This window comes from Lotus japonicus, chromosome 2 (genome assembly GCF_012489685.1).
Source record: "Lotus japonicus ecotype B-129 chromosome 2, LjGifu_v1.2".
NCBI classification, from domain to species: Eukaryota; Viridiplantae; Streptophyta; class Magnoliopsida; order Fabales; family Fabaceae; genus Lotus; species Lotus japonicus.
The window spans coordinates 83098757-83121818 of NC_080042.1; the positions used below are offsets into that span (position 1 = coordinate 83098757).

Sequence of the window (23062 nt, forward strand, 5' to 3'; positions counted from 1 at the left end):
TTATAACTATAATCAATCAAATTTCTACTTTGAAAAAAAGAACCTAATAGTTCAAGCCACTCATATACAATATGTATAACCGCAACTCAATGCTCCTATATCACAAACATAAAACCCCATTACTATATACACACACACACACACACACATATTCATGCAGTTTTTCATTAACACAACTATATCAATTAGGTTGTTATTCTCTAATTTGGGTAATCATGTATAAGCCTTGCTCCAATGTGCAGAATTATGGTCATGTAAAATGATATTTCTCAAATCTCAAGCATATCCTTTGTGAGTTCTTCAACCAGATCATTTATTATTAGACATTCTATCTCTCTTTCCACTACATTGATCTCATCATTTGTTAATCCAGACCAAGGGATGGATCTCAGGTGTTGAGCAACCAAACTGTCAAGTGAACAAGGAGCAATGTCAGATGGAGGATATACAGAAACTCCGATAATGTTCCATACTAACTTCAACAGTTCCTTTCCTCGAGGTGGCGGCAACATGGAAGAGTTGCTTAATTTCCTTCTGAATTGAGACACCGTCAAAGTCGGTCCGAGAACAACTGACAGTGCCTCATTTAGCAAATCAAGCAGAATCCTGTGGTCTATCTTATTCTGATCCTTTATAGAACTTTCATCATTCTCCTTGACCAAATTCTTTTGGGATTCTTCCACTTCTTCAAAAACAGAGTTGCCAATAGGCTTTCCAAATGTGTCCCCTCTTAATAGAGATTTATCCCATGAACCAAAGTACAGACCAGAAGCAACAAGTAGATCTCTTATGTAAGATTCTGCTGGATCCTCTAATTGAACTAATTCAGACTCATCAGGCTCCTGTTTCATGGTGAAGTCCTCAGGACCATCAGATTCAAGTTGATTGAGTTGTCTCCTTAGCTCTGTCAAATCAGCAAACAAATAGATCTATCATTTAAGAATTTGAAATCTAAACAGGGGGGATTTCTTCACATAGCTCTGAAAAAATTAGTATAAAGGAAAAATTATTCTTTTCCTTGTCACCAACATTTCATACAGGGAACACTTTTTTTTTTCTTCTCTTATATACATTCTAAACAGAACCACTCAATCTGTTATCCAAATCAAAATTCGTAACATTCAGAAAGTTTTGCTAAGATAATTGTAGCCATACTGAAGCAAAGAATCTACACTTTTTTGTTAATTTCATTCTGCTATATAAACATAACATATGGCCAGTTTGAAAAACTTCTGGGTTTATAAGATATTCAAAAGATATATCAAAAGGATCCAGACAAAACTATTCTTATCAAAAGTGGTGAATGAAAGAAAAAAATGTATCTTTGTTGCATGACAGAGAAGCAATTTACCCAAGGATGAAAATTCTGAAGCGAAATCAATATCAAATAACCGAACTGATCTTTCAAACTAACTCACTATTCATTTGAATAAAAAAATCATAAAGGCTGTTTATTGATATAACTTCATATTGCAGATGGAGTAGAACCATAATAAAAACAATATTAACTGTCTTCCGATGAATCAAATCTGAGATAACATTGCTCAATGCCTAGAAGTTAGAATTGTATCATACCATTCAAACCTGAGCTGATATCTCTAAAAACATGGGCCCCAGCAATATCATCTCTTGAAAACACATCAGGAGTTGATATAGGACTTAAATATTCAGTCCGCCTCCAAAAGTCTTCATGAACACTGCTGCACACAGACGCAGGACTAGGAGGTACCTCAGTGGAGTTTTCCTGAAGAGCATATGACAGAAAATTCGGTGATCAGATAGAATCCATGAAATATAATAAAAACAAAGATCATCATCAAGAATGGTAACAAAATTATATGACGAACTTACATGCCTCTCACCACAGTTCATAAGAACTGTTGGTCCACTCGTGACATCTCTCACCAAGGGACAATATTCATTGCCATGTGGTTCTACCATTGATTGAATCCTTTTGCCCAAAAGCTTCCCTCTTAGAGCAAGACTGTATCTTAAATTGGAGACCCTTTCTTTAATATTAAATCTGTCTTTTTTCCGTTTTTTAACATCAGCAGACATAGTTTCAACAGCTTCAAGCTTCCTTCGAATATGGCCACCGGATAGAATGTGCCGGTCCTCTAGAAGAAGCTTCCCGAATGATGTTCCTGATCTTGATACAGGAGCAGACAAGGATCTTACAAGGTTCCGAGGGGACAACTCCCTATGGAGCAATATATTGTCATCTAGTTCATGCCTGAAAGATCCTGTTTTCATTTGTGTTTCCTCTTTTGAAATTTCCCTTTCATTGGCACATTTCATCATGTCCCCGGTCTGCTTGAGTCTAACTTTGTGATTGTCTAATGCATATGATCTTGAGTTCCCCTTGGAAATGTCATCATATATTTCACTTTTCACAACATTTCTTAGCCTCTCTGACAAGAACCTCCTGGTATCTCTACTAATAAATTCAGGGAAACTCTGTCCATCGATCTGCATTTCACTTTTGTATGACCTTGTTGATTCCGAGCGGACCAAATTTGAGTCAGCATCTCTAGTCACATTTTCTCTGGCTTGCTTTACTATCTGACGGGCTATAAGTTTAGGATCAGATTGTTTTTTATTGTGAAGTGTCTCAATTTCACTTCCCCGAACCACATAATCCTTTTTGGCAGTTTTTCCTTGCAGTTCATATTTCAAACGCTCTTTCACTTCCTCAAGAAAATCTTCTATACTATTTTTCCCTTGAAAATCGCTTGATGAACTGGTCCAGCTCTCTTCGTGGCTGCAAATGCTATCTAGACCAGGCTTTAAGATAACTATCCGAGGGGGAGAAGAAGATGTGTCTAATCGATTATACGATTTCTTCATTAGGGACTCCTCAAAGTCTCTACTTAGAGTTCTGCTCTTTGAAGGAAAGGCTTTCCTTTGCATAGAAGAGATTAACTTCACCATATCACCATGATATTCTGAACCTACACTGTCAGGTAGCTCTTTTTTTAATGAGTAACTATCAAGCTCTGAAAGATTCCATGTTGCTGCTCTCTGTAAACTTGAATTATGTGCCACCTTTACCTTGTTTGGGTTCTCTTGAACAAGCAATTGTCTAGAAACACTGCCAATTTCAGCAAACTCTGAACATTCCAGAAACCTTGCTGCTTGATATGCTTCGAACTCTTTCTTGAATTTCTGGAGTTCCTCTTCCTGAAGATGTTCCCGTGGCCTTGGTTCTCCAAAACTCCGGCTCCATCCATCACCATCACCATCCGTGTTTTCATAAAATGAACTAAATTCCATCTGGCTCGAAGAATTGAAGTTAGAAGATTCCCAACTAACTGAACCTCTTTCACTCATTCCCTTGTTTGAAAACTTTTTCCCCATATTTTCATTTATTCTTTTATCTGATTTAGCAACAGATTTGCTGTCTAATGGCATCATTTCTATCCCCATCAACCTTGCCACAAGGCTTGGCGCATTTTGTCTGTTGCTTGATTGTTTGGATAGCTCTTCATTGATTAGTTTTTTCATTGAACCTGCATTTGAATAACGACTATTCTCAGACCAGTCTTCTTCTACTTGACAATAGTACTGAAAATTCAAATGAGAGTACATATCAATTCAAGAATGACAAGAGGAAAACACTATACCATAAGATATACAACAAAGAAACATAATTTGGCTGATGTAGATAGGAATGGGAAATGAAATATTATTTTACTGAGTGAAAATGAAAATATGACAGACATAATTAGAATTATGCATAACTTTTGCAAATTGCAATGAATCAATTCGATGAATGAATAAATTAATCAAATCCATGAAAGCATCATTTATGGAGATGACAAAATGTTACTGTAGTACTTAATCGAAGAGATAAAAATGTCACAAGGGCTTGGTAAAATGCTCAGATACCCACCACATTACAATTAATGCAATTTTAACCGAATATTCAAGCGTTGGCCGACCTTGAGGGGTCATTCTCAAAACTCTGAAGGGAACTTATTGCACAAAATTGCAATAGTCATAGTTCCCAAGAACATAGGGTAGAGGAAGGAAACATGATGGTGTGTTTAGATCATTAACAAGACATGTGAAGAGAAACTTACTGGTAATTCCCCTTCTGGACGGTGACTCTTAGACGTTTCTACTTGCAGATCTACACTATTTCGAGGAGCTTCCAGGCCTGCATGGCACACAATATAATAAGAAAATCGGCAACAACATATCAAAATCAATCTAACACAGGAGAGAAGGGAAAAATTAGAAGTGTCAAGACTCGAGACACAAGGACCATCAAGAAATGCAGGGGGGAAACCCAGAACTTCAGCAAGATATCTCTGAAGTTGTAGCAGACTAATCTGCCTATTCAATTACACTCCTTCTTCCTAATTAACGATATCAATAACTTTACTAGTATTATAAAATACAAATTTGGCAAGCAAATTAGCTAATAGTGAATTTCCACTTGCAGGAATGAATCATTAGAAATTACTGCACAATTGAGCTTCCTAATACCTTGTTTTCCATCTACAGAATGTGTCTGGGACATAAATCAAAGAAGGTCTTTTGTTTCGTAGTATGAGAAAAAAGTTTCTTAAAAAAAAAACAACACTTACCACCTGGATTTTTCCGATGAGTACGAACTTTCTTGGCCATTTTCCCCTGATTGAATTCAAAAATGTGTAATAAGCCCCCCATGCAGACAAAGGGTCTACCAAAAAGCTCTCATGCCTTCAATTTCAGCTTCCATGTCTCACTCCAATAAAATTCCACTGGCCTTAGCTTCCTTTATATGTGATAATATAAATATCCCTTTGTAGTTTATACCCTACAATGCCACAAGTTGCTCAGGTATCAGTTAAAGTGAACAAAATGGTCTACAACACAAAAAATTAAAAAACAGAATAAGATTGATCTGAATCACATTTAAAGTCCGAAAAAGGAAAAAAGATTTATCTAAAATAGAAACCAATCCACAAATGAAAAAGAAACAGGGAAGATGATGAATGATAACTGATGCTATCCTGGATGAATGTCTAGCAGAAAGAATTCACAATTTTGTGAAAGAATCAAACAATTGGTTGATTTGCATCAGCTCTTTCAATTGAGCATCCATATTCATCAAGTGCACTTAGAATGTCTTCATAGATGGATTATTAATCAATAACCTTAAGGCCTATTAGATAATAATTGCATCCTATATAGAACAAAGTTAGCATAAAACCAATCAATAAAAACTATTAGTATTGTGAAAAGCATGTAGAGCAATAATAATATCCTCCAAGTTGAATAAAACTAAGAAGACTTTGAAGATTCATGTAAACAGGTCAACTTAGCAAATTGAGAGAAACTTTGCATCAAGCTGATCCAAAAGAGAAAAAGCATTCAATTGGTATGAGCACTCTAAACAATTCAAAACAGTTTCATCATCATAATCTTCCAAACTCAACAGCTTTTTGGTCACAGTTACACTCACTGCAAGCCACAATCAATGTTGTGCTACAGAAATGATTACTGATTCCAATTCCAAACACTGATTCAATGCAGAAAAAGGAAAAACACAGAAGGAATCAGCATACCAGTGAGAGGTGAGAGAATTCAGCAGAAACAAGGAACCAAATCAAACCGCAGCTCTGAATTAATCACGCATTATGAAAAAGGAGAATATGGGTTATGATTGAAAAGCAGAAAAGATTCAAACTTGGTAAAAAAATTGAAATGGGTCGAACGAAAAAGCAGAGAATTGGAAAGGTGAATGATGAGGAAGAGAGACTGAGTTTAATAAAAACAATAATGGTAATAATAAATAACAATTAATTAATAATTAAAGATGATGATAATAAATAACAGTTAATTAATAATTAAGGATGATGATGGCATTGAGTCATTGACAGAGGAAAAAGGCTACGAGGTTAGTGTGAAGAGAAGAAGATTCATTGCTGGAAATAATAACTTGTGAAAGCGAAACTTCTCTCTCTGCTCTTTGCTTTATTCGTGTTATCATTCTCTTCTAATTCTTTTTCTTATTTTTATTCTTTTCTTTCTTTTTGACAATTTTGCAGCTGATACTGCATGTTACTGTTGTTGACAGCCTCTATGATACAGTACTCGATTGTTGGAGATTCGGGTCCGATTATTACTACGGGTTAAGGCATTGCATTTGGGATCATATGTCGAGTTGTTTGGAAGAGTACTTACAAATTATTCATCAACACAACTCTTATATTAATAGCATAATTAAACACACAATAATCTTTTAAGGAGAAGTGACTCGTCCTTATAGCCAACATGTGTAGCATACGCAATAATGTTCTAAGTTTTGTCATTTTTTTCAATCTTCCAATCTTCTTTCGGTTAACTCCAAACAACCTCTATAAAACTTGATTTAGTGTAGTTAGATCGCTTACTCTAGATTAACATCCATGATAGCAATTCCAGTAGAGACGGCAAGACCCCAAACTGATGATAGGGGAGTGAAGAAAAAGCAAAGATTTTGACATAAAAAAAATAGCTAGAGGATGTTAAATTAGATTAATAAGGTATTTTTTTATTATTTTGTTTTATAATGTTAATTTGTGATTTTATGACTAAACATATTAAGTGTTGTATTGTTTTATTCCTAAGCATTGTCATTTTGATCTTTTTTACTTGCATGTTACCTTTCCATGTTTGTTTTGATGTGAGCGTTGTTTAACTGATTTCGTGACTTTTTTTTTTTGTACAAATGGAAAAGAAAGAAAACAACTAAACTAGTTAACTACATCCTGGCAAAGTGAGGGCACTAGAGGTGAAGGTGGGAACCTCCAAGCTTTCCAATCCTGGCTTGCATCAAATGGCTTTGTAAAAAAAAAAGTTATTGGACGAAAAAATGCACTTTAATATAATTTTAGTATTTTTTACAACTATTTTGTTGTTGAATTGATAAGGGATTTGATTGTTGAGGTAATTAGTGCAGTGCACGCTAGTACAGCTCAAAACTGACACACACAGATAGAATGGCAGTGCCTTTTTGCCCTGCAGCAGCCATTACACTTCATTCATCACATTCCCTTTGCTTTTTTTATTCTTCCTTTATTTCATTTTTAATTGCTCTGTACAGAGAGATCCTTCTTTTAAAATAACTCATGTTTTGATATTTATAATTTACTACTATTACTGTGCATGTAATATTGTGCATGTAATATTAATTATTAATTTTTCATCAATAGTAAAAAAAAATCTCTTCTAATTGAATTATTTATTTTACAAGAGTGAGCCTTTATTTTTCATGAATTTCACGTGTTTTTCTATTGATGTTGTTTGTGAAAATTGAATCACAACTAAGAAGCTCAAACATTACAACTTTAATTTCTAATTTATGAGGAAAAATTTAAATATTGCACTAAAAAATTTCTGAAGTGGGATTTGTTTAATATAAATAAATAAAAAATGACTTTAGAAAGCTTGGGTTAAATCACCCTAATCTCAGGTGATCAATAAAATTTAAGATAAGTAAATTAAAAATTCAACATATCTTAAATATCATTAGTGCACATAGAACTTAAGTGATTTAGCTCAACTTTTTTTAAAGATTAATCATTTAGACCATCTCATTTAAACTACGTAATAATCTTAAAGCATAAAAATTCAAAGAACTAATGAGAATATTTAAGAGCATTTTCATATGAAATAATGCACTAAAATCAATCTACAAATATTGTTATCCAGAATTTTTTTGTCTTGACCAAGTTATCCTCACAGCCGACAACCGTGAGACTAATCCCTCGCCCCGCGGTCAGCGCACTAAGCGGAAGAATTTCAAATGCTCATATAGTTATAATGCTATATGATCACTTGAATATATCCAATACACTAACTATTAATTTTATAACCACTAATGACCGGCGCATAATAAGGAATTAAACATTTCTAGTTAACACGTTATTAAGATTTTAGACGGTGTGATGTAAGCTTACACAAAACGTGCACGTTCATGCCAAAATAAATAGTACCACAGTTTTTTTTTTCACCTAGCTGCGGTATCATTGAAATACTAGTCATTGATAATTAGTATAACAAATCTGGAGTTATAAAATAATCAACTAGAAAATCAATGACTAATATTTTTGATGATTCTATACTTTGTGATGTAGTTGCGTATGTTTTATTAACAGTTTAATCATTGATTTCTTCTGTTTAAAATTTATTATAACTTGGTACTACTGTGAGTTTATGTCAATTTCAAAAGAAAACAAAAAGAGTTTATGTCAAAATCCAATCGATAAACCAACCCCAAAAGAAATGTTGCCAAAGTGGCTGATCTTTCATAATTCATATCAATTTTGCATGTGCAAATGAAGGACTTGGTGTGGTGAGAGTTAAGTTGAAACTAATTTTATATAATTTTTCGCCAAAAGCATCTTTAATTGCAAAAGATAAGAACTTTTTTTAAGAAAAGAACTACATGGGCCACAGATGGGCCCAAAAATGGGTCCAATTCCATCTCAAACTTACATTAAAGTGGAGATGCCAAAAGGAGGAGCATGCACATATGAGAATGTGGTTTCCCCATGTAAAAGGTTAAAATAAAAGGGAACCCCATCTCTCACATTATTACAACTCATGGGGGAATAATGGTGCATACAGGTTTTTAGTTGTAAGGGGTTTCTTTATCCTAATAATGATGCTGAAAGCTTTGCTCACTTTTCTTTAAGGGCCAAATAAGTGTATATAAGATAGCACAAGACTTTGCTCATTTTTCCTATCAGAATATTCATTACAACTTATTTACATGAGCTGAATTGAGCGTCCTAATGTTTTTTGCAGTTATAATCTCATCCACGGATGTACTCTGCCTTAGACATCACTATCGTCATCAGAGCGTCTACCCTACACTTATATTACAAACATTAGAGGTGCTTGAAGTTATATTTTTAAAAGAACAACTTAACAAAATATGTAATTACTAAATAACAGTTAATTTAAGTTGTGTATATTTGATTTCTTTTAAGCAATGTCTTACGTTCCTAATTAGCCCCACAACTAGTTCTAATTGGGGACCATTGAGGTGTCCTTAAGAAAAGAATATAAATGTAATGAAAGAGTGACAAGTCCATGAGACCATCACCATGAATGATTGATTGGGTTGTAATTGGGGACCACTGAGGTTATTGTATGTGGCTAACTTTAACCAAACTCACGTGGGTACATAACACCATGAGTCTCCTTTTTCCTGGGGTAAATAGCCAAGTTCGTCCCTGAATGTGTCCACCGACTTCACATTCGTCCCTGAATGAATTTTATTCATCTCGCGGTCCCCCAAAGTGACAAATGTCTGTCACTTTAGTCCTTGACGTTAAAAAACACTAACAGACGTTAACAAATTCATTTTTTATATTTTTTTACCCATGTGAAATTAATTAAAAATTTAAAACACAAAATCCTAATCTCCTTCTCATCTTCTTCAGCTTACTCCTTTTTTCTTCATCTTTGCATCATAACCCAGTTTTTTATCATAACCCAATTTTTCATCTAAAAAAATTACCATCTGCATCTGCTTCTTCATCTTTTCTTCATAACCCACCCAGTTTTTTTACTGAAACACAACAACCCCAATCTCCACAATCTCGTAACCCCCATATCCCCAACCTCTTCTTCCTCCTCCACCAAAACTCAAAATCCAGGTCAGAATCCAATTTCAAAGCAAAACCAGATCAAGGGAACAGGAAGCTTAACGATAAATCATCACCAGACCCGTATGTGTTTCATCATTCTCATACCCACAATGAACCCTAGCTCTCCCTTTCATGATAAATCTGGCACCGCCCCTCCAAGAACCAAAGGGGGATCAAGAACAAGAGAGATGAAGGATCGAACCTGGACGCTGAACGTGAACCTCACGCCTCCAAACACTTCGACCTCGGGTTCAGATATGGTGGCGGTGATAGTGTTGGGGCGGCGAAGAACCCTAAGCGGCCACGTGAAGGAAGGAGAGGGGAAGAGAAGAAGGTTGGGCTTGGGGAAGACGGACCATCTTCCATGCAGTCAGCGATTGAGCCGCCAGATCCAGATCGTGGTTTTCTTTCTCTCTCTCAACCACTCCTTCTCCTTGCTTCGTTTGCTCCAGCTCCCAAACATGTTGTGTGATGGGGTTTCTATTTTGTGATTGTTGGGTTTTTTTTTTGATTTGTGTGAAAAGTGGATGGATCTGTGGCAATTTTCACTTTCTTATGTTCAATTTCGTGCTTGATTTGTTGCTGTTGTGGGATTTTGTTGGGGGGGGTTGGGTTCTGGTTGGGAACATGTTTTGATCCAAGCTGACATTGGATCTGAATTCAGGAATGCATTATTATTATTTTTTCCAGGAATGCATTATTTTAATGATGTTGGAAGGTTTGTGGTGGGGAATTGGGTTGTGGTGGAAGGATTTGTGAAGATGAAGAAGAAGATGATGAGAAGAAGGAGATGAAGACCAGTGGTTCACATTAAGAATTTTTTTTTTCTGTTTTAATTAATTAGATTTTAGTTCAATTGTTATTCTAATTTACTTAAATGATTTTTCAGTTTTAAAAAAATGAATTTGGTAACGTCTGTTAGTGTTTTTTAACGTCAAGGACTAAAGTGACGGACGTTTGCCACTTTGGGGGACCGCGAGATGAATAAAATTCATTCAAGGACGAATGTGAAGTCGGTGGACACATTCAGGGACGAACTTGGCTATTTACCCCTTTTTCCTGTCAACAGGGACATGCCTTTTTCTTAGGTTTTGGGATCTTCCGTAGGAGCATATATACTTTGAGCTGGAGTTGGTACTTGGTAATGTCAGTACCGTTATGGGACAGGCTTTTGTTGATGTTAGGGTGCTTCCCCTGGCCCATTTGTAGGTCCACCAAGATTCCCTTTGCTGGTTGGTACAAGCTTCAGCTTCACAAAGTAGGCCCATTCATCATCATGACTTCTAGTTGGACCCTGAAGCCCAATTTGTTTTTTATAAGTTTTTTGTTGTCAGAAATATTGAGTTTCTTGACCCAAAAAAAGGAATATTGAGTTTCACTGCTTGATTTCCTTATTTCTTCTTCATATTGGACTTTGCTTTGAGTCTGTTTCACCCTTTCTTTTGGGCTTTTTTTTTATTTGGCATGTTCATTTCTCTGGTGTTTGGACTTTGGACAAGATCCACTATCCATGTGATGTTCCGACCCGGAATGATGATTAAAGTGGTAAGAACTGATGTATATAGGTTGGAGAGATGAAGGTTCAGACTTCAGAGATCAAACCTGAAGGATTGTTGTTTATCTTTCTTATGTACAAAAAAATAATCTAAGTGATGTTTCATTCGTGTCTCAGCTAATAAAATTATGTCATGTCAATTAAAAATGTATGAATATGACATGAATAACTTTACACCGAGTGATTTTTAATTAATGTGATATAGTTATGATTTTACTAGTAAGAGAGAGAATTGGACAAGATCATTGCAGGGTAAAGGATGGTGATCATATTTATGATACTCAAATAATAAGTGGATCCCATTCCCATCAGCTATGCAGTATGGAATGATTAGGTGAGATAGGGAGATAAACAAAACCAGGCCTATCATGTAGTCGAATATCTTGTGGAACAAAATCTCATGTGTTGAAAATAAATAGGGTTGCACCTAAATGACCGTGATCTCATGCATTTAAAGCATTAATTATCATATTCCACAGTCTTAAGTTCTCAATCATTCTATTTTCTTCAATGAAAATGGTAAAATAGTAGGGAGGAACTGAGGAGGAAGTAGGAAGCAAACTCCTTTGGGTGGTGGCACGTATGTGTAAATAATGACACACAAGGTCCCACATGTGATTCTTTCCTCTCAAGTTTAGCGATTAGTAGATAATTGATCTCGTTAAATATCTAGTTAATGGTTCGGTACCGAAAAAATGTATCTAAAAAATATTTATTAAGAGAAATCTATCTATTTAATATCATCTCAGAGTCTTAATGAGATTAGTTTTATAGCAGTCGGATATGAGAATACATTGTTACAACCACATGATACGACAGCATGTTTGAGGAAAACGGTCTCAAATCTTTGTTAATTCATGGTATCTGTCTTTTTGTTTGATAGTAAGGGTGATAAGTAAGGACCAGGTCAAATAATTTTCATTTATTTGTACCAATTTTTTCCAACCACCTGATCATCTCCCACGTGTGGTCGTGGTAAGATCTGAACCGTTGGTTTTATTTTTTGTTATAATAATAAAAACCGCTGAAAAGGAAAATTCTTGTTTGTTTGTTTGATTGTTTTGTCAGCAATATTAAACCAACTGCTCTGTGCTAATCGCTGAATGAAACTAAACAAAATTTTCAGTTTTCGATCATCACAAAGCACATTTGAGATTTGACTCTCAATTCTCTTCATCTGTTTCAATCATGTTTGTCAAGAAGCTCGTGGAGAAAGCTTCCATAAAGAAGGTAATTTTCCCTCTTTAATTCTTTGTTTTCATGAGTTTTGTCTCCCCTTCATTGCACTAAGAAATTAAGTGATAAGAGTTTAACTTCATTATCTTATGGATTAGTTCAATTCCTCACTTAATATCTCCAAACCATTGTTTCAACTAAAGTTATATATTAGTGAGAGATCAATAATCTTTTCACCAATTCATAATTTGGGATTCGACAACCACTCACGATTTAGATACAATAGATTATGCATTTCGCGATGCTAATGATTCTAGTGTACATTTGACTAGTGTATTTTACTTTGGAATTGATCAAAGTTCTTAATCTCAAATTTGTACCATCTCTTTTTGTGATCGAATTGCTATCCGTTCTTCTTTGTTCAAGATAAAGATGAATGAAACAGAAATGGAAATAATCAAATAGAATCAATAAAAACATATTATTTTTTATTTAATTTAATTAGTATTCAAATAATTTATTAATGTTTGGTAGACTACCATGATGTCTAGACACCCAACTATTAATGAAAGAGAAATGAAAAAAAGAGATAAATGATAAATGTGATATGATAAAAAGAGAGATAGAGAGGAAAATTAGATGTGTATTGACGTATGTGGAGGTATTGTTAGTATTGGTAAATCATGTATAAAAACTCAATCAATATAACTTTAGTGTATGAACTTTCAAAAAAGAAAACTTTAGTGTATGAGAAAAAAATAAGAGAATAAATATTTAATTAAATAATATTGTATTCAATACCCAATTTTTGGTCAAATAATAAAAAATATTAATTTAATTGATAAAAAATAATTTGATATTGATAAGACTAAATTACAACATAAAAATATATTTATTTGAAATATTAATTTTTATATTAAATATTTTGGAAAATTGTATTTTCCACATGTTATGAGGCTAGCATAATTTAATTTTAGAAAAATAATTATTGGCATGAAAAGTTCTGAAACGACATGAGACAGGATAGATATGATTGGTTGTTTTCTATTTTGTTGAGATTATGAGAATATATCATGACCGTTAGATTTAATCATGAATGATTCAGATTAAAACAAATTAATAGTCATGTGATTCCCATGATTGGTGTAGGAAGTGATTCGTCGGATTCGTGCCTAATATCTTTGAGCTAAATAGCATTGTTGTTAATTTTAATGAAATATTCTCAAGTTTTCTTAATTTGTCACACCTCTGCCATGATCCATTGACCTTTGGAAAGAGACTACCTAGGGTCTCATATGCCTTGAAGAAACCTTATAGGTTGACATTTTGATTTTAACTCATTTGAAAAGTAGCTAAAATTAAAATGAGCAGAAACAATTTTCTTAGCTTTTGATTCTATCGACCATAATTTTGACGTTACGATGTTTTTTTGAACAAATTTCTTAAAATGCAATTAATCGGTCAATTAGATCATTCTAAGTTGGACTTTCATATATAAGTGTTTGCAAAAAATGTATCTAGTCTAGCACAATAAGCAAGCCAAAATAGGTATGGGTGTTATTTTTAGGGCTTTGTTGTATTGCTGGTTGAGGCGTTGAAGCCATGAGACTTTTATTTATGAACCTTCTACTAAAACAGAATGGTTGAAATGTTGCCTTATTTTTAATTTAATTTTTTTATTTATCATCCATTCAGCAAAATAGATCATGTGCTAGTAACATTGCATTCTTATAATTAGGATAACTTGCACTAATCTTAGAACTAGGAAAATTTGTAAACTTCATTTATAAACATGACAAGAAGTAGAAAACTAAATTGAACTTGTGAATTTGTTTGGCAGATCGGTGGAAATTCATCAGATGGGTTAAAAGGCAGTGATGTAGATCCACGTCTGATATTTCATCAAGGGGTACCATCAGATGGTGACAAAGTCGCCTATGACAATATTCAGAAAATACTAGCTATTTCTACCAAGTATGTTCACCCTAGCCGTTTATACAATGCACGTTTGAATATATAAGGTAAAAAATTACGGTGAAGCTAAAATCACATGGACAGCCACAAAAGCTAAATGAAGTTGTTTCTGTTCACCGTGATTTTAGTTCAATCGTGTTTTTTTCACCGTATATCCAAACATGCATATAGTTCTACTAAATATTTAGATGTACATTATCCTTCCTCACATCTAACTGGCTGAGAAGCTGTTATGTAATCTCTTAAACTTATGCTTGAAAGGGATGGACGAATTAAACTATTTGGAAAAGACAATTCTCAAGTCCTTCTTATATCTAGTGAGCTAGTGCCTAGCAAGTTTTTACAGGTTATTTTTTCTTTCCTTCACATTTCAAATGTCATAAACGTGTACCTTTTTCTAAGAAAATCAACCATGTGCTTGCCTATTAACAATCCTATGGTATTTTATATGCATGCAGTTTATACAGAATCAAGGCATCCTTATAAATGTCACTTCCAATAACCATATTGAGGTAAGTATACCAATGTACTACTTGGCTCCAATTTGTTACATATTTAAAGTTGCCTTTGCATTTTGCTGTTACTAGGCTTATGTTATTCAGAAAGTTTATTAACCTAAAGATTTTTCACAATTAGGTTTGGGACATAGACAGAAAACTATTGTGTGATGTGTACATTGTTAAAGCAAAAATAACTTGTTTTGAAGTCATCCAACACAGCCTCTATATGTAAGTAATGTGTCTACTTCAAAATATGTCATTGAAGAAGCAGAAACTTATGAGCACGTATCTGTCTTGGCAGGTATTTTGGAGATTCTAATGGTAATATTTCAGTTTTGAAACTTCATAAAAAACCATGGTATGTGGTACAGATGAAGTACATCATACCCCTCTCAGCTTCATATGGTGAGATGGAGATACATATTTTGGCCTTCATTTTTTTTTTACCCTTTTCCATCAACTTGTTACATGTAATCTTTGCTAGAATACATACAATAGATTCTCTTAACAAGCATTTCAATTGGGGGATGTTTGGATACTCGTTAGCAATTGTGTGAACTGACATGCACTTATTTCAAGACACAAGACAAAAAGTGAACATAACTCTTTTTATAAATTGGGATTAATGTGCTTTCACATTTCAACTTATATCTAAAAACAGACTAAGTAGTAACCAAGTACCCTCTTCGTCTCGGACGGAATAGAATTTATACTACATACTTTAATTAGTCATTGTTAAATTTGTGTAATGTATTAAATTTTTGCCCCATATCGATTTTTGCTGGTTCCATCCCCGTTAGTTTCTTGGCATTCAATTTCCTTGATCTTTATTTTAGGGAATCCAACTGAAGTGTCTGATGACACAGTTGTGACACATATTCTGCCTCAACCAGCAGCTGAAAGCCAAAGGTGATCTGGATTGCTTACATTCATTTTCTATTAATCAATTTGGTGCTTGCTTTTACTAGATAATTTTTCTTTTGTAAAAAAATGAAAACTTAAGTTCTCTTATATGTTCAATGCAGAGTTCTCATAATCTTCAGAAATGGCCAAATAATATTATGGGATATTCGAGAAAGCAAAACCATTGCAAGAACAGGAGGAAATATGTCACAGCCACTGCATAATGAATCAAAGAGAGTGTCTTGTGCATGTTGGGTGTGTCCTTTTGGAAGTAAGGTGGTTGTAGGGTACAGCAATGGAGAGCTCTTCATTTGGAGCATCCCTTCCCTAAACAGAACAAGTGGTTCAGCATCTGATCTTAATAGTCAAAAAACTCCTATATTTAAACTTAACTTAGGATATAAATCAGACAGAATTTCCATAAGATCAGTAAAATGGATTTATGCTGAAGGAAAAGCTAGTCGACTATATGTCATGGGAGCTTCAAACTTGTTGCAGGTATTTGAATACTTTGCACACATCATTTAACAATATATCTTGTTCTTAGTCAATTGAATGTTTCTGATCTATGTTTTTAGCTATTGTTGAATGATTATTATTACTTTTTGGTTTATGAGAAAGAAAGCCTAAGTTCAAATTCACCTATTACAGCTTAAATGAATTCATGATTTGAGTTATTCCATTCCTACTCATGCTTTGTGCAACTATTTCTACAACTACAACAACTAGGAAAGAAATAAGAAGGGAAAAGAGATAAATGAAGTGATTGAGAGATACGTAGAATATAACATCCTGATTTGATGACTGCCCACACTGTAACAAACAAGTATTTCCAGCGCACTTTGTTCTCATTCACGTGCTCCATGAGAAAATTTGTCAGGAGGTCACTCATCTCATATTGCTTCAGGCAAGCACACTTTCTATGAACTCAGCACCCGAAGGAGTAGTACCTATCAAAATCTTATTGGCTCTCTTTAACTGTATAGTCTCATACCTATAGAGTCTCAGAATATCTCTCGTTCTGATGCGGGATTGGTTCAGTCATGTTTCCCTCCGCATAGAAGTCTTGCCAGGAGCCACTCATTGTTTGTGTCTTCTCAGCATTGACGGTCACTTCTAGCCGTTATCAATCCCAAGTGTCACATAGAAAGAAAAAATGAGTTGTAAAAAACATGAGTAGAGTAGAATGAATCACTCTTTCTGAAAGGTTTACAGTGTATTGACTTGGTTCAATGAACTTGAGCTAGGTTTGATATGATGATTTGAGTAATAAGTAATCTGCATTAGAGGTTTACTGATATGATTATATGAAACAGGTAGTGTTGTTGAATGAACACATTGAATCTCGCACAATTAAGTTGGGGCTTAGTTTGTTTGAATGCTGTATTGACATGGAGATCATATCAACCTCAAGTGAGCAAAGCAAGCAGAAACAAAATTCTTTGCTTTTGCTTGGGAAATCAGGCCACATATACTTGTATGATGATAATTTGATTGAAAGGTATCTACTGCAATCCCAGTCTAAGTCCAATCCCTCACTACCAAAGGAAGTGGCTGTGAAGTTACCACTAGCAGATTCAAGCATCACAACAGCAAAATTCATCTCCAACAATCCCAATATGTTTAATTCTAAAGATGAGGTAATAGGGTTGTTAAACTATTCTTTCACTGGATCATATTATTGAAAATCTGCTTCTATAATATAATTTTACTGATTTGAATTCCTTTTGTGACATAGGATTACAGTCAGATGGTCAAAAACTACCCGCCACTTATTCCAATTGAAACAAATCACAAAGATGGGATTAACATGAGTTCTGCAAACTTCACTGGATTTTCAAATGTTAAAAATCTGTACATAACTGGACATAGTAATGGAGCCATCACTTTTTGGGATGCATCATGTCCCTTTTTCATCCCAATTTTGCAGATAAAGCAACAGGTAATTTTGTTATCCAAAGCTGTTAGTTTTTGTCCGACTAGCTTTTTATAATAGTCTTCACATTCCAATCTTTTACTTCGGGTGGTAAGAAGCTATTAGTACTCTTGTATGTTGAATCTCTAGTCATTATTAGTTTTTTAGTTCAAGCTATAGAAGAATTAAGGTGGTTATTTCCTTCCTATGTATCTGTATCCTGTAGGTAGCTTTTACTTTCTTTTTTGCACATAATTACTTTTTATGCGTTTCCTTCATCTAAATGCAGAGTGATAGCAATTTTTCATTAAGTGGCATACCTTTGACAGAATTATATTTTGATATCAACTCTCCTCTCCTTGTTTCTGGTGATCAGAGTGGAATGGTGAGTTTCATTCAATTATGAATTCGGTGACATGTGATATTTTTGTTGTTTTCTTCTGCTAATGACAACCATACTTGCTTATTTTATAGTATGACATAAACATGTTTTACAGGTTCGAATAATTAGATTCAAACCCGAACCATATGCATTCAACAGTTTCATGTCTCTTACTGGTATAGTACAGCAAATATTATTAAGTTAAAACTAGCTGCTTAATTATTAAACAACCAGAATATATCAAATTTCATTTCAGTGATTGCATTTCTATTGCTCTTCTGCAGGAGGTACAAAAAAAGGTGCTGATCATGTAATCTGCAGTGTGAAACTTGTGAAGACTATTGGTGCTGTAACTTGTATGAACATAGATCACATATCAGGGCATCTTGCTGTTGGTTCTGACCAAGGAAATGTAAGATGTTTGTCTTCAGTTTTCCTAAAAAAAATAAAAACTTGTAAGATGTGTTTGGGTAAACAACTCAATTAAGCGTTTATGGAAATAAGCGTTTATTCATAAGCTAATTTGAGAAACTTATTTAAATATGTTGAAAATATGTTATAGATAAGAATAAACTCTTATTTATAAGCTAATCTGAACAGCTTATGAAAATAAGCTCAAAACCGTTTATACTTTATAGGTAGGTCATAAGCTATTTATATAAGTTCTCCCCACTTGGATCGACGATTATACTATAAAATAAGCTCTTCCAAACGGAGCCTTAGCTCACTATATAGCATCCTTTTGCTTTGAGTGTACAGTTTTCACCCTTAACAATACTAATTTGTGCAATTATTTACCAATTTGTTACAGGTTTCAGTTATTGACATGGATGGCCCATCTCTGTTATATCAGAAACATATTGCTAGTGAATTTTCTACTGGTATCATCTCTCTGCAGTTCATAACCTGCAGTTTAAATGGTTTTGAGAAAAACATTTTAGTAGTTGGAACAATGGACTCATCTGTTCAGGCACTACATAGTGAAACTGGAAATACATTGTGCCCTGAAAGTGTTCATCCTACGAAGCCCTCTAAGGCTCTATTTATGCAGGTGTTAGGTAAGAGTTTGCATAGTTGAATTGAAACAATGACCAATTGTCAAACACATTGATGCAAATTATCAATGTTCTGAATGCTTATTCTGTTCAGGATCCAAATTTCAATACATTTTTTATAGCAGTGAAGGACTACAATATTTCTGTGATGTTATACAGATAGACAAAGAAAAACTATCATAGGATCAATTACCAAAGATGGCTTAAGCTTGAGAGAAGGAAATCAAATTGAGGATGCAACAACAAAACAATTATACGTCTTACTGTGTTCTGAGAAGGCCTTGTATGTCTATTCTTTTGAGCATGCTCTGCAGGTAATGTGTTTTTTCTTCTATCATATCCTGTTCTTGAGTTATGAAACTAGAATATTAGCTCAATTACTGTTCCTCTTATGTTCTAGGGAATCAAAAAAGTGCTTTACAAAAAGAAGTTTCATTCTTCTTCCTGTTGCTGGGCATCAACATTTTATAGCCCCTCTGATATCGGTCTCACACTTCTTTTCAGCAGTGGAAAAGTAGAATTAAGGTGGTGGTTTTTTCTTAAGTCTGCACACACTTTAGAATATAATTTGATGGCATATATGATAAGAGAAGACTTACCAATATTTCGGTGTTGTTAATTTGAAGATTATTTCATCAATAAGAAAAATGTTACACAACTAACCTTTTTTCTCCATTGATTGGATTGCTCTATGGAGTCTAGCAAATTTTGTGCTTGATCTTGAATTATTTACCCGTTTGGTTGCAAATCAAAGAGCACTTATTGGAAATTATTTAGTCCATTTTATAGTAGATAAGCTTCAATTAACTCGTATCCAAACGGGCTCTATATATTTATGAAGCTTCGTCGTCTATCTTAAATCGTTCTTAATAGTCTCCCCTCCCAACCTGTCAATTTTGTGATAGGTTATTTTTTTTTAACCTTTTCCTATGTTGATAATTTAACAGAGATATATGTAATAATGTTAGGTCTTTGCCAGAGTTATCTCTGATAGTGGATACTTCAATTAGAGGTTTCACTTATTCACCTCCAAAATTGAAGTCACCTTCTGAACACCAAATATGCTGTTCATCCAGAGGAGATATTGTTTTGGTATGGCTGGTATCTTTTACTGATATAACAGGTTTCTGATACACGTTCCATCAAATTAACTCAACTCAGTTAACAGGTGAACGGTGACCAGGAAATTTGTGTTGTCTCATTGTTGGTCCAGAGAAACATTTTCAGGTATATATGGATAGAGAATGGCAACTAGGAATCTTGTTATGCAATATCTTGCTGTACAAAAAGTGATGGTGATATAATTGGAGATTAGTAGTCTCATTTACATAATGGCTTACTAACTTACACCATTGTAGACTTTTGGACTCTGTTAGCTGCATCTACAGGAAGGAAATGATGCTATCACAAGAAAATCTTGTTTCTGGCTCAGCCATCCACAAGGAAAATAAAAGGGTAAACAGTAGCACTTCAATAACTTATCCATCTATGTTCGTTAATTATCCTTGTGGCTGAAGGTATTCGATCTTGTTTTTATGTATCTCAGGGCATATTCAGCTCCGTTATGAAAGATTTTACAAGCAGTAAAGAAAAACAAATGCTCATCATGGAAAAAGAAGATCCTGAAGAAGGTATCCAGGAACTCTCAGCAATCTTTTCAAATGCAAATTTTCCATCGGGTGATAAAAATAATGATAATCCAACTGAAGATGAAAATCAGCTGGAATTAAACATAGGTACAACAATGCCTCAGCTATGTTCTACTGAATATTTACTTAAAATACATTTAGCCAATGTGTCAAGGAATTCATCAGTTATGTTCTGCAGATGACATTGACCTAGAGGATCATGCAGAAAAACGCAAAGAACCACACTTATTAGGAGCTTTTAATAAGAACTTGGCCGGCAAATTTCAGGCTCTGAAAGGTTTGTGACAGCGAGTTTGCTTTTATGCAAATTACTTTTTCTTATGTTCATCATTGGCCTAAGAAATAAGAACTTCAACCACTCTAGATGGGATGAAGTATGAGCCAATACAGGACGTTCATCTAGTCGCCATTTCAATCATAAATTTTCTGATCAGTAGTTGTTCTTGCATTTTATCCTCTAAGATCTAGTGCATTTCCACAATCTAGAAGAATCAAATACTAAAAAATAATTTCTCAGTTGATAAAAAAATAAAAAATAAATCATTTATGGACCTTAATCTCCTAGCTGCCTTCTAATTGGACTGAAGATGATAAAGGGTTTTCCTAATACTAGCTAATTTAATTGAGCATCCAATATATACAGGAAGATTGAAAGAGAAGAAGGGAAACAACCAGAAAGCTTCAGATAACGAAGAACAGCAACATGAGAAAACTGGTGAAGTCGATCAGATTAAGAAGAAATATGGATTTTCTTCTTCCTCAGATGTAAGTATGTATTTATATTTTATGACATCCACTCTTCAGTTAACTCAGCCATTTCACGAGCATGGCCTGATATTGTTGTCTGAAGGTGTCATGTGTATCTGTTAAGATTATTATCAAAAGTCAAGAAGCTAAAATCTACAATTAATTCAATTACATGCTGATAAGAGCTATTCAGCAGCACTAAAATTATCTATGTCAACTTAGTAACGATGGTCCAATAAATGTAGATTTCAAGAAATTCATAGAAAGTCTCAGAATCAAACTGGATGAATTAGCATCCTTCCCATGTACATCTACCTGAATGCTTAAAGTTGACGGAAGAGTTACTTACATGTACAGTACTGCAATGTTTTTAAGTAACTAGACTTCAAAGATGTCATTATATTAACTACTATCATTCACTAGGGACTTAATTGTTCACATACCAACTTTTTAGTTTGCATAACAAAAGTCTACCAGGACAAATGTAATGATACTTATGATCATTATATAACTAGCATAACCTTCATATATTTATTAAATCTGGTATTTGTTTCTGAAATATGAGAGCAAACATGAATCGACCATGAATCTGGCACTACAGGAAACAGGCGTTGCTAATTTGGCAAAAAGCAAGCTGCAGGAAAACACAAGAAAGTTGGAGGTACTTTTATGTTGCCAAAAACGACAGAGCGTGCATGTCAATGTATCCAAGAAAATTTGGAAAAAATTACAAAATTAATTTGTTTGCGTAATTTTTTCTAACTTGGCAGGGTATCAGGCTACGTACTACAGAGATGCAAGATACAGCAAAATCATTTTCATCACTGGCAAAACAAGTGCTAAGAAATGCTGGGCAGGATAGACGGAATTGATAGAACCAACCTATAAGGTACTTAGGTCATAAACTGATTTAATTTTTAATTGCATGTGTGTGTGTGTAAAATTTCTGTATCACTGTATATTAGTTTTTTTTGGTTCACAATTGTGTTGTATTTATAATTTATAATTTGCTTCACAGTTCACCCTAACAGTCACCAATGCTAAGAGATACTGTCTGAATGCTTTTGTTTCAGATTCATGTGTTTATTTGGGATCAAGTTATATTGAGATTTGAAGCTTCACAACTTTTCTTTATCCCCTGAAGATTTTGTCCAAAATACAAACTACTGGATCTACAGTCATTAAGTCAATGCAAACGGACTACCATGCAGAGAAATCAAGCATGCATACTTGCACAGCTCAATCCACTTAACTGTCCTCATACATTTGTTATTTGACCAATAAACTCACTAACCTATGATTTTTCTAGAAGAAAAGCTAATTTAGCTTTACTTTTTTTGTGCTAGTTTTGTCACTTTTCAGATGGAACTGCTCCATCGATGCATTGTGCAGAAGGTAGAGTAGAGAATAAGTCACAAATCATAGTGTAAAGACCAGCAACTGACTCACACCCATATACAAGTTATTAGCTCCGAAATGTTGAAATTAAAATAGCATAACCTTATGTTAGTATTTTCTCTTAACTTTCTCTCTTTTAAGAGAATTATTATGGTGGAATTATTTGCACCTAAACATGC

General features: G+C 34.2%; 2 protein-coding genes across 5 annotated transcripts; one reads left to right on the forward strand and one right to left on the reverse strand.

The window, feature by feature from the left end:
- On the reverse strand, nt 1-5931 carry LOC130740356 (uncharacterized). Of its 4 annotated transcripts, none has more exons than XM_057592940.1 (6): nt 5556-5931; nt 4596-4804; nt 4083-4159; nt 1852-3564; nt 1576-1744; nt 1-904 (listed from the first exon to the last, which is right to left on the reverse strand). In XM_057592940.1, the coding sequence occupies exons 2-6, from the start codon at nt 4672-4674 to the stop codon at nt 270-272; spliced, it is 2673 nt and encodes an 890-aa protein (XP_057448923.1). In that variant the 5' UTR covers nt 4675-4804; nt 5556-5931; the 3' UTR covers nt 1-269. The 4 variants fall into 4 exon arrangements, with proteins under 4 accessions (XP_057448923.1, XP_057448922.1, XP_057448924.1 ...); XM_057592939.1 differs by having other exon boundaries at nt 4593-4804; nt 5556-5930; XM_057592941.1 differs by lacking the exon at nt 5556-5931 and having other exon boundaries at nt 1852-3509; nt 4593-4653.
- Nucleotides 5932-12274: 6343 nt separating this feature from the next.
- Nucleotides 12275-23043, forward strand: LOC130740357 (uncharacterized). The gene is made up of 25 exons (XM_057592943.1): nt 12275-12414; nt 14201-14334; nt 14596-14680; nt 14793-14846; nt 14971-15062; nt 15136-15239; nt 15671-15743; nt 15860-16235; nt 17054-17377; nt 17476-17679; nt 17942-18037; nt 18150-18210; nt 18319-18446; nt 18846-19092; nt 19249-19403; nt 19490-19614; nt 20058-20181; nt 20258-20316; nt 20448-20544; nt 20636-20825; nt 20917-21015; nt 21382-21503; nt 22087-22146; nt 22256-22374; nt 22559-23043. The coding sequence occupies exons 1-24, from the start codon at nt 12373-12375 to the stop codon at nt 22355-22357; spliced, it is 3153 nt and encodes a 1050-aa protein (XP_057448926.1). The 5' UTR covers nt 12275-12372; the 3' UTR covers nt 22358-22374; nt 22559-23043.
- Nucleotides 23044-23062: the final 19 nt, after the last annotated feature.

Bases quoted from the DNA above. Each gene is read 5' to 3' on its own strand.
- LOC130740357 (XM_057592943.1), top strand. From the start codon at position 12,373: ATGTTTGTCAAGAAGCTCGTGGAGAAAGCTTCCATAAAGAAG. The intron at 14,847-14,970 runs GTAAGTATACCA...TTTCACAATTAG, and splicing joins CTTCCAATAACCATATTGAG to GTTTGGGACATAGACAGAAA. The intron at 22,147-22,255 runs GTACTTTTATGT...CTAACTTGGCAG, and splicing joins AAAACACAAGAAAGTTGGAG to GGTATCAGGCTACGTACTAC.
- LOC130740356 (XM_057592939.1), bottom strand. From the start codon at position 4,674: ATGGGGGGCTTATTACACATTTTTGAATTCAATCAGGGGAAAATGGCC. The intron at 1,745-1,851 runs GTAAGTTCGTCA...TATGCTCTTCAG, and splicing joins TGAACTGTGGTGAGAGGCAT to GAAAACTCCACTGAGGTACC. The intron at 905-1,575 runs GTATGATACAAT...CTGATTTGACAG, and splicing joins TATCAGCTCAGGTTTGAATG to AGCTAAGGAGACAACTCAAT.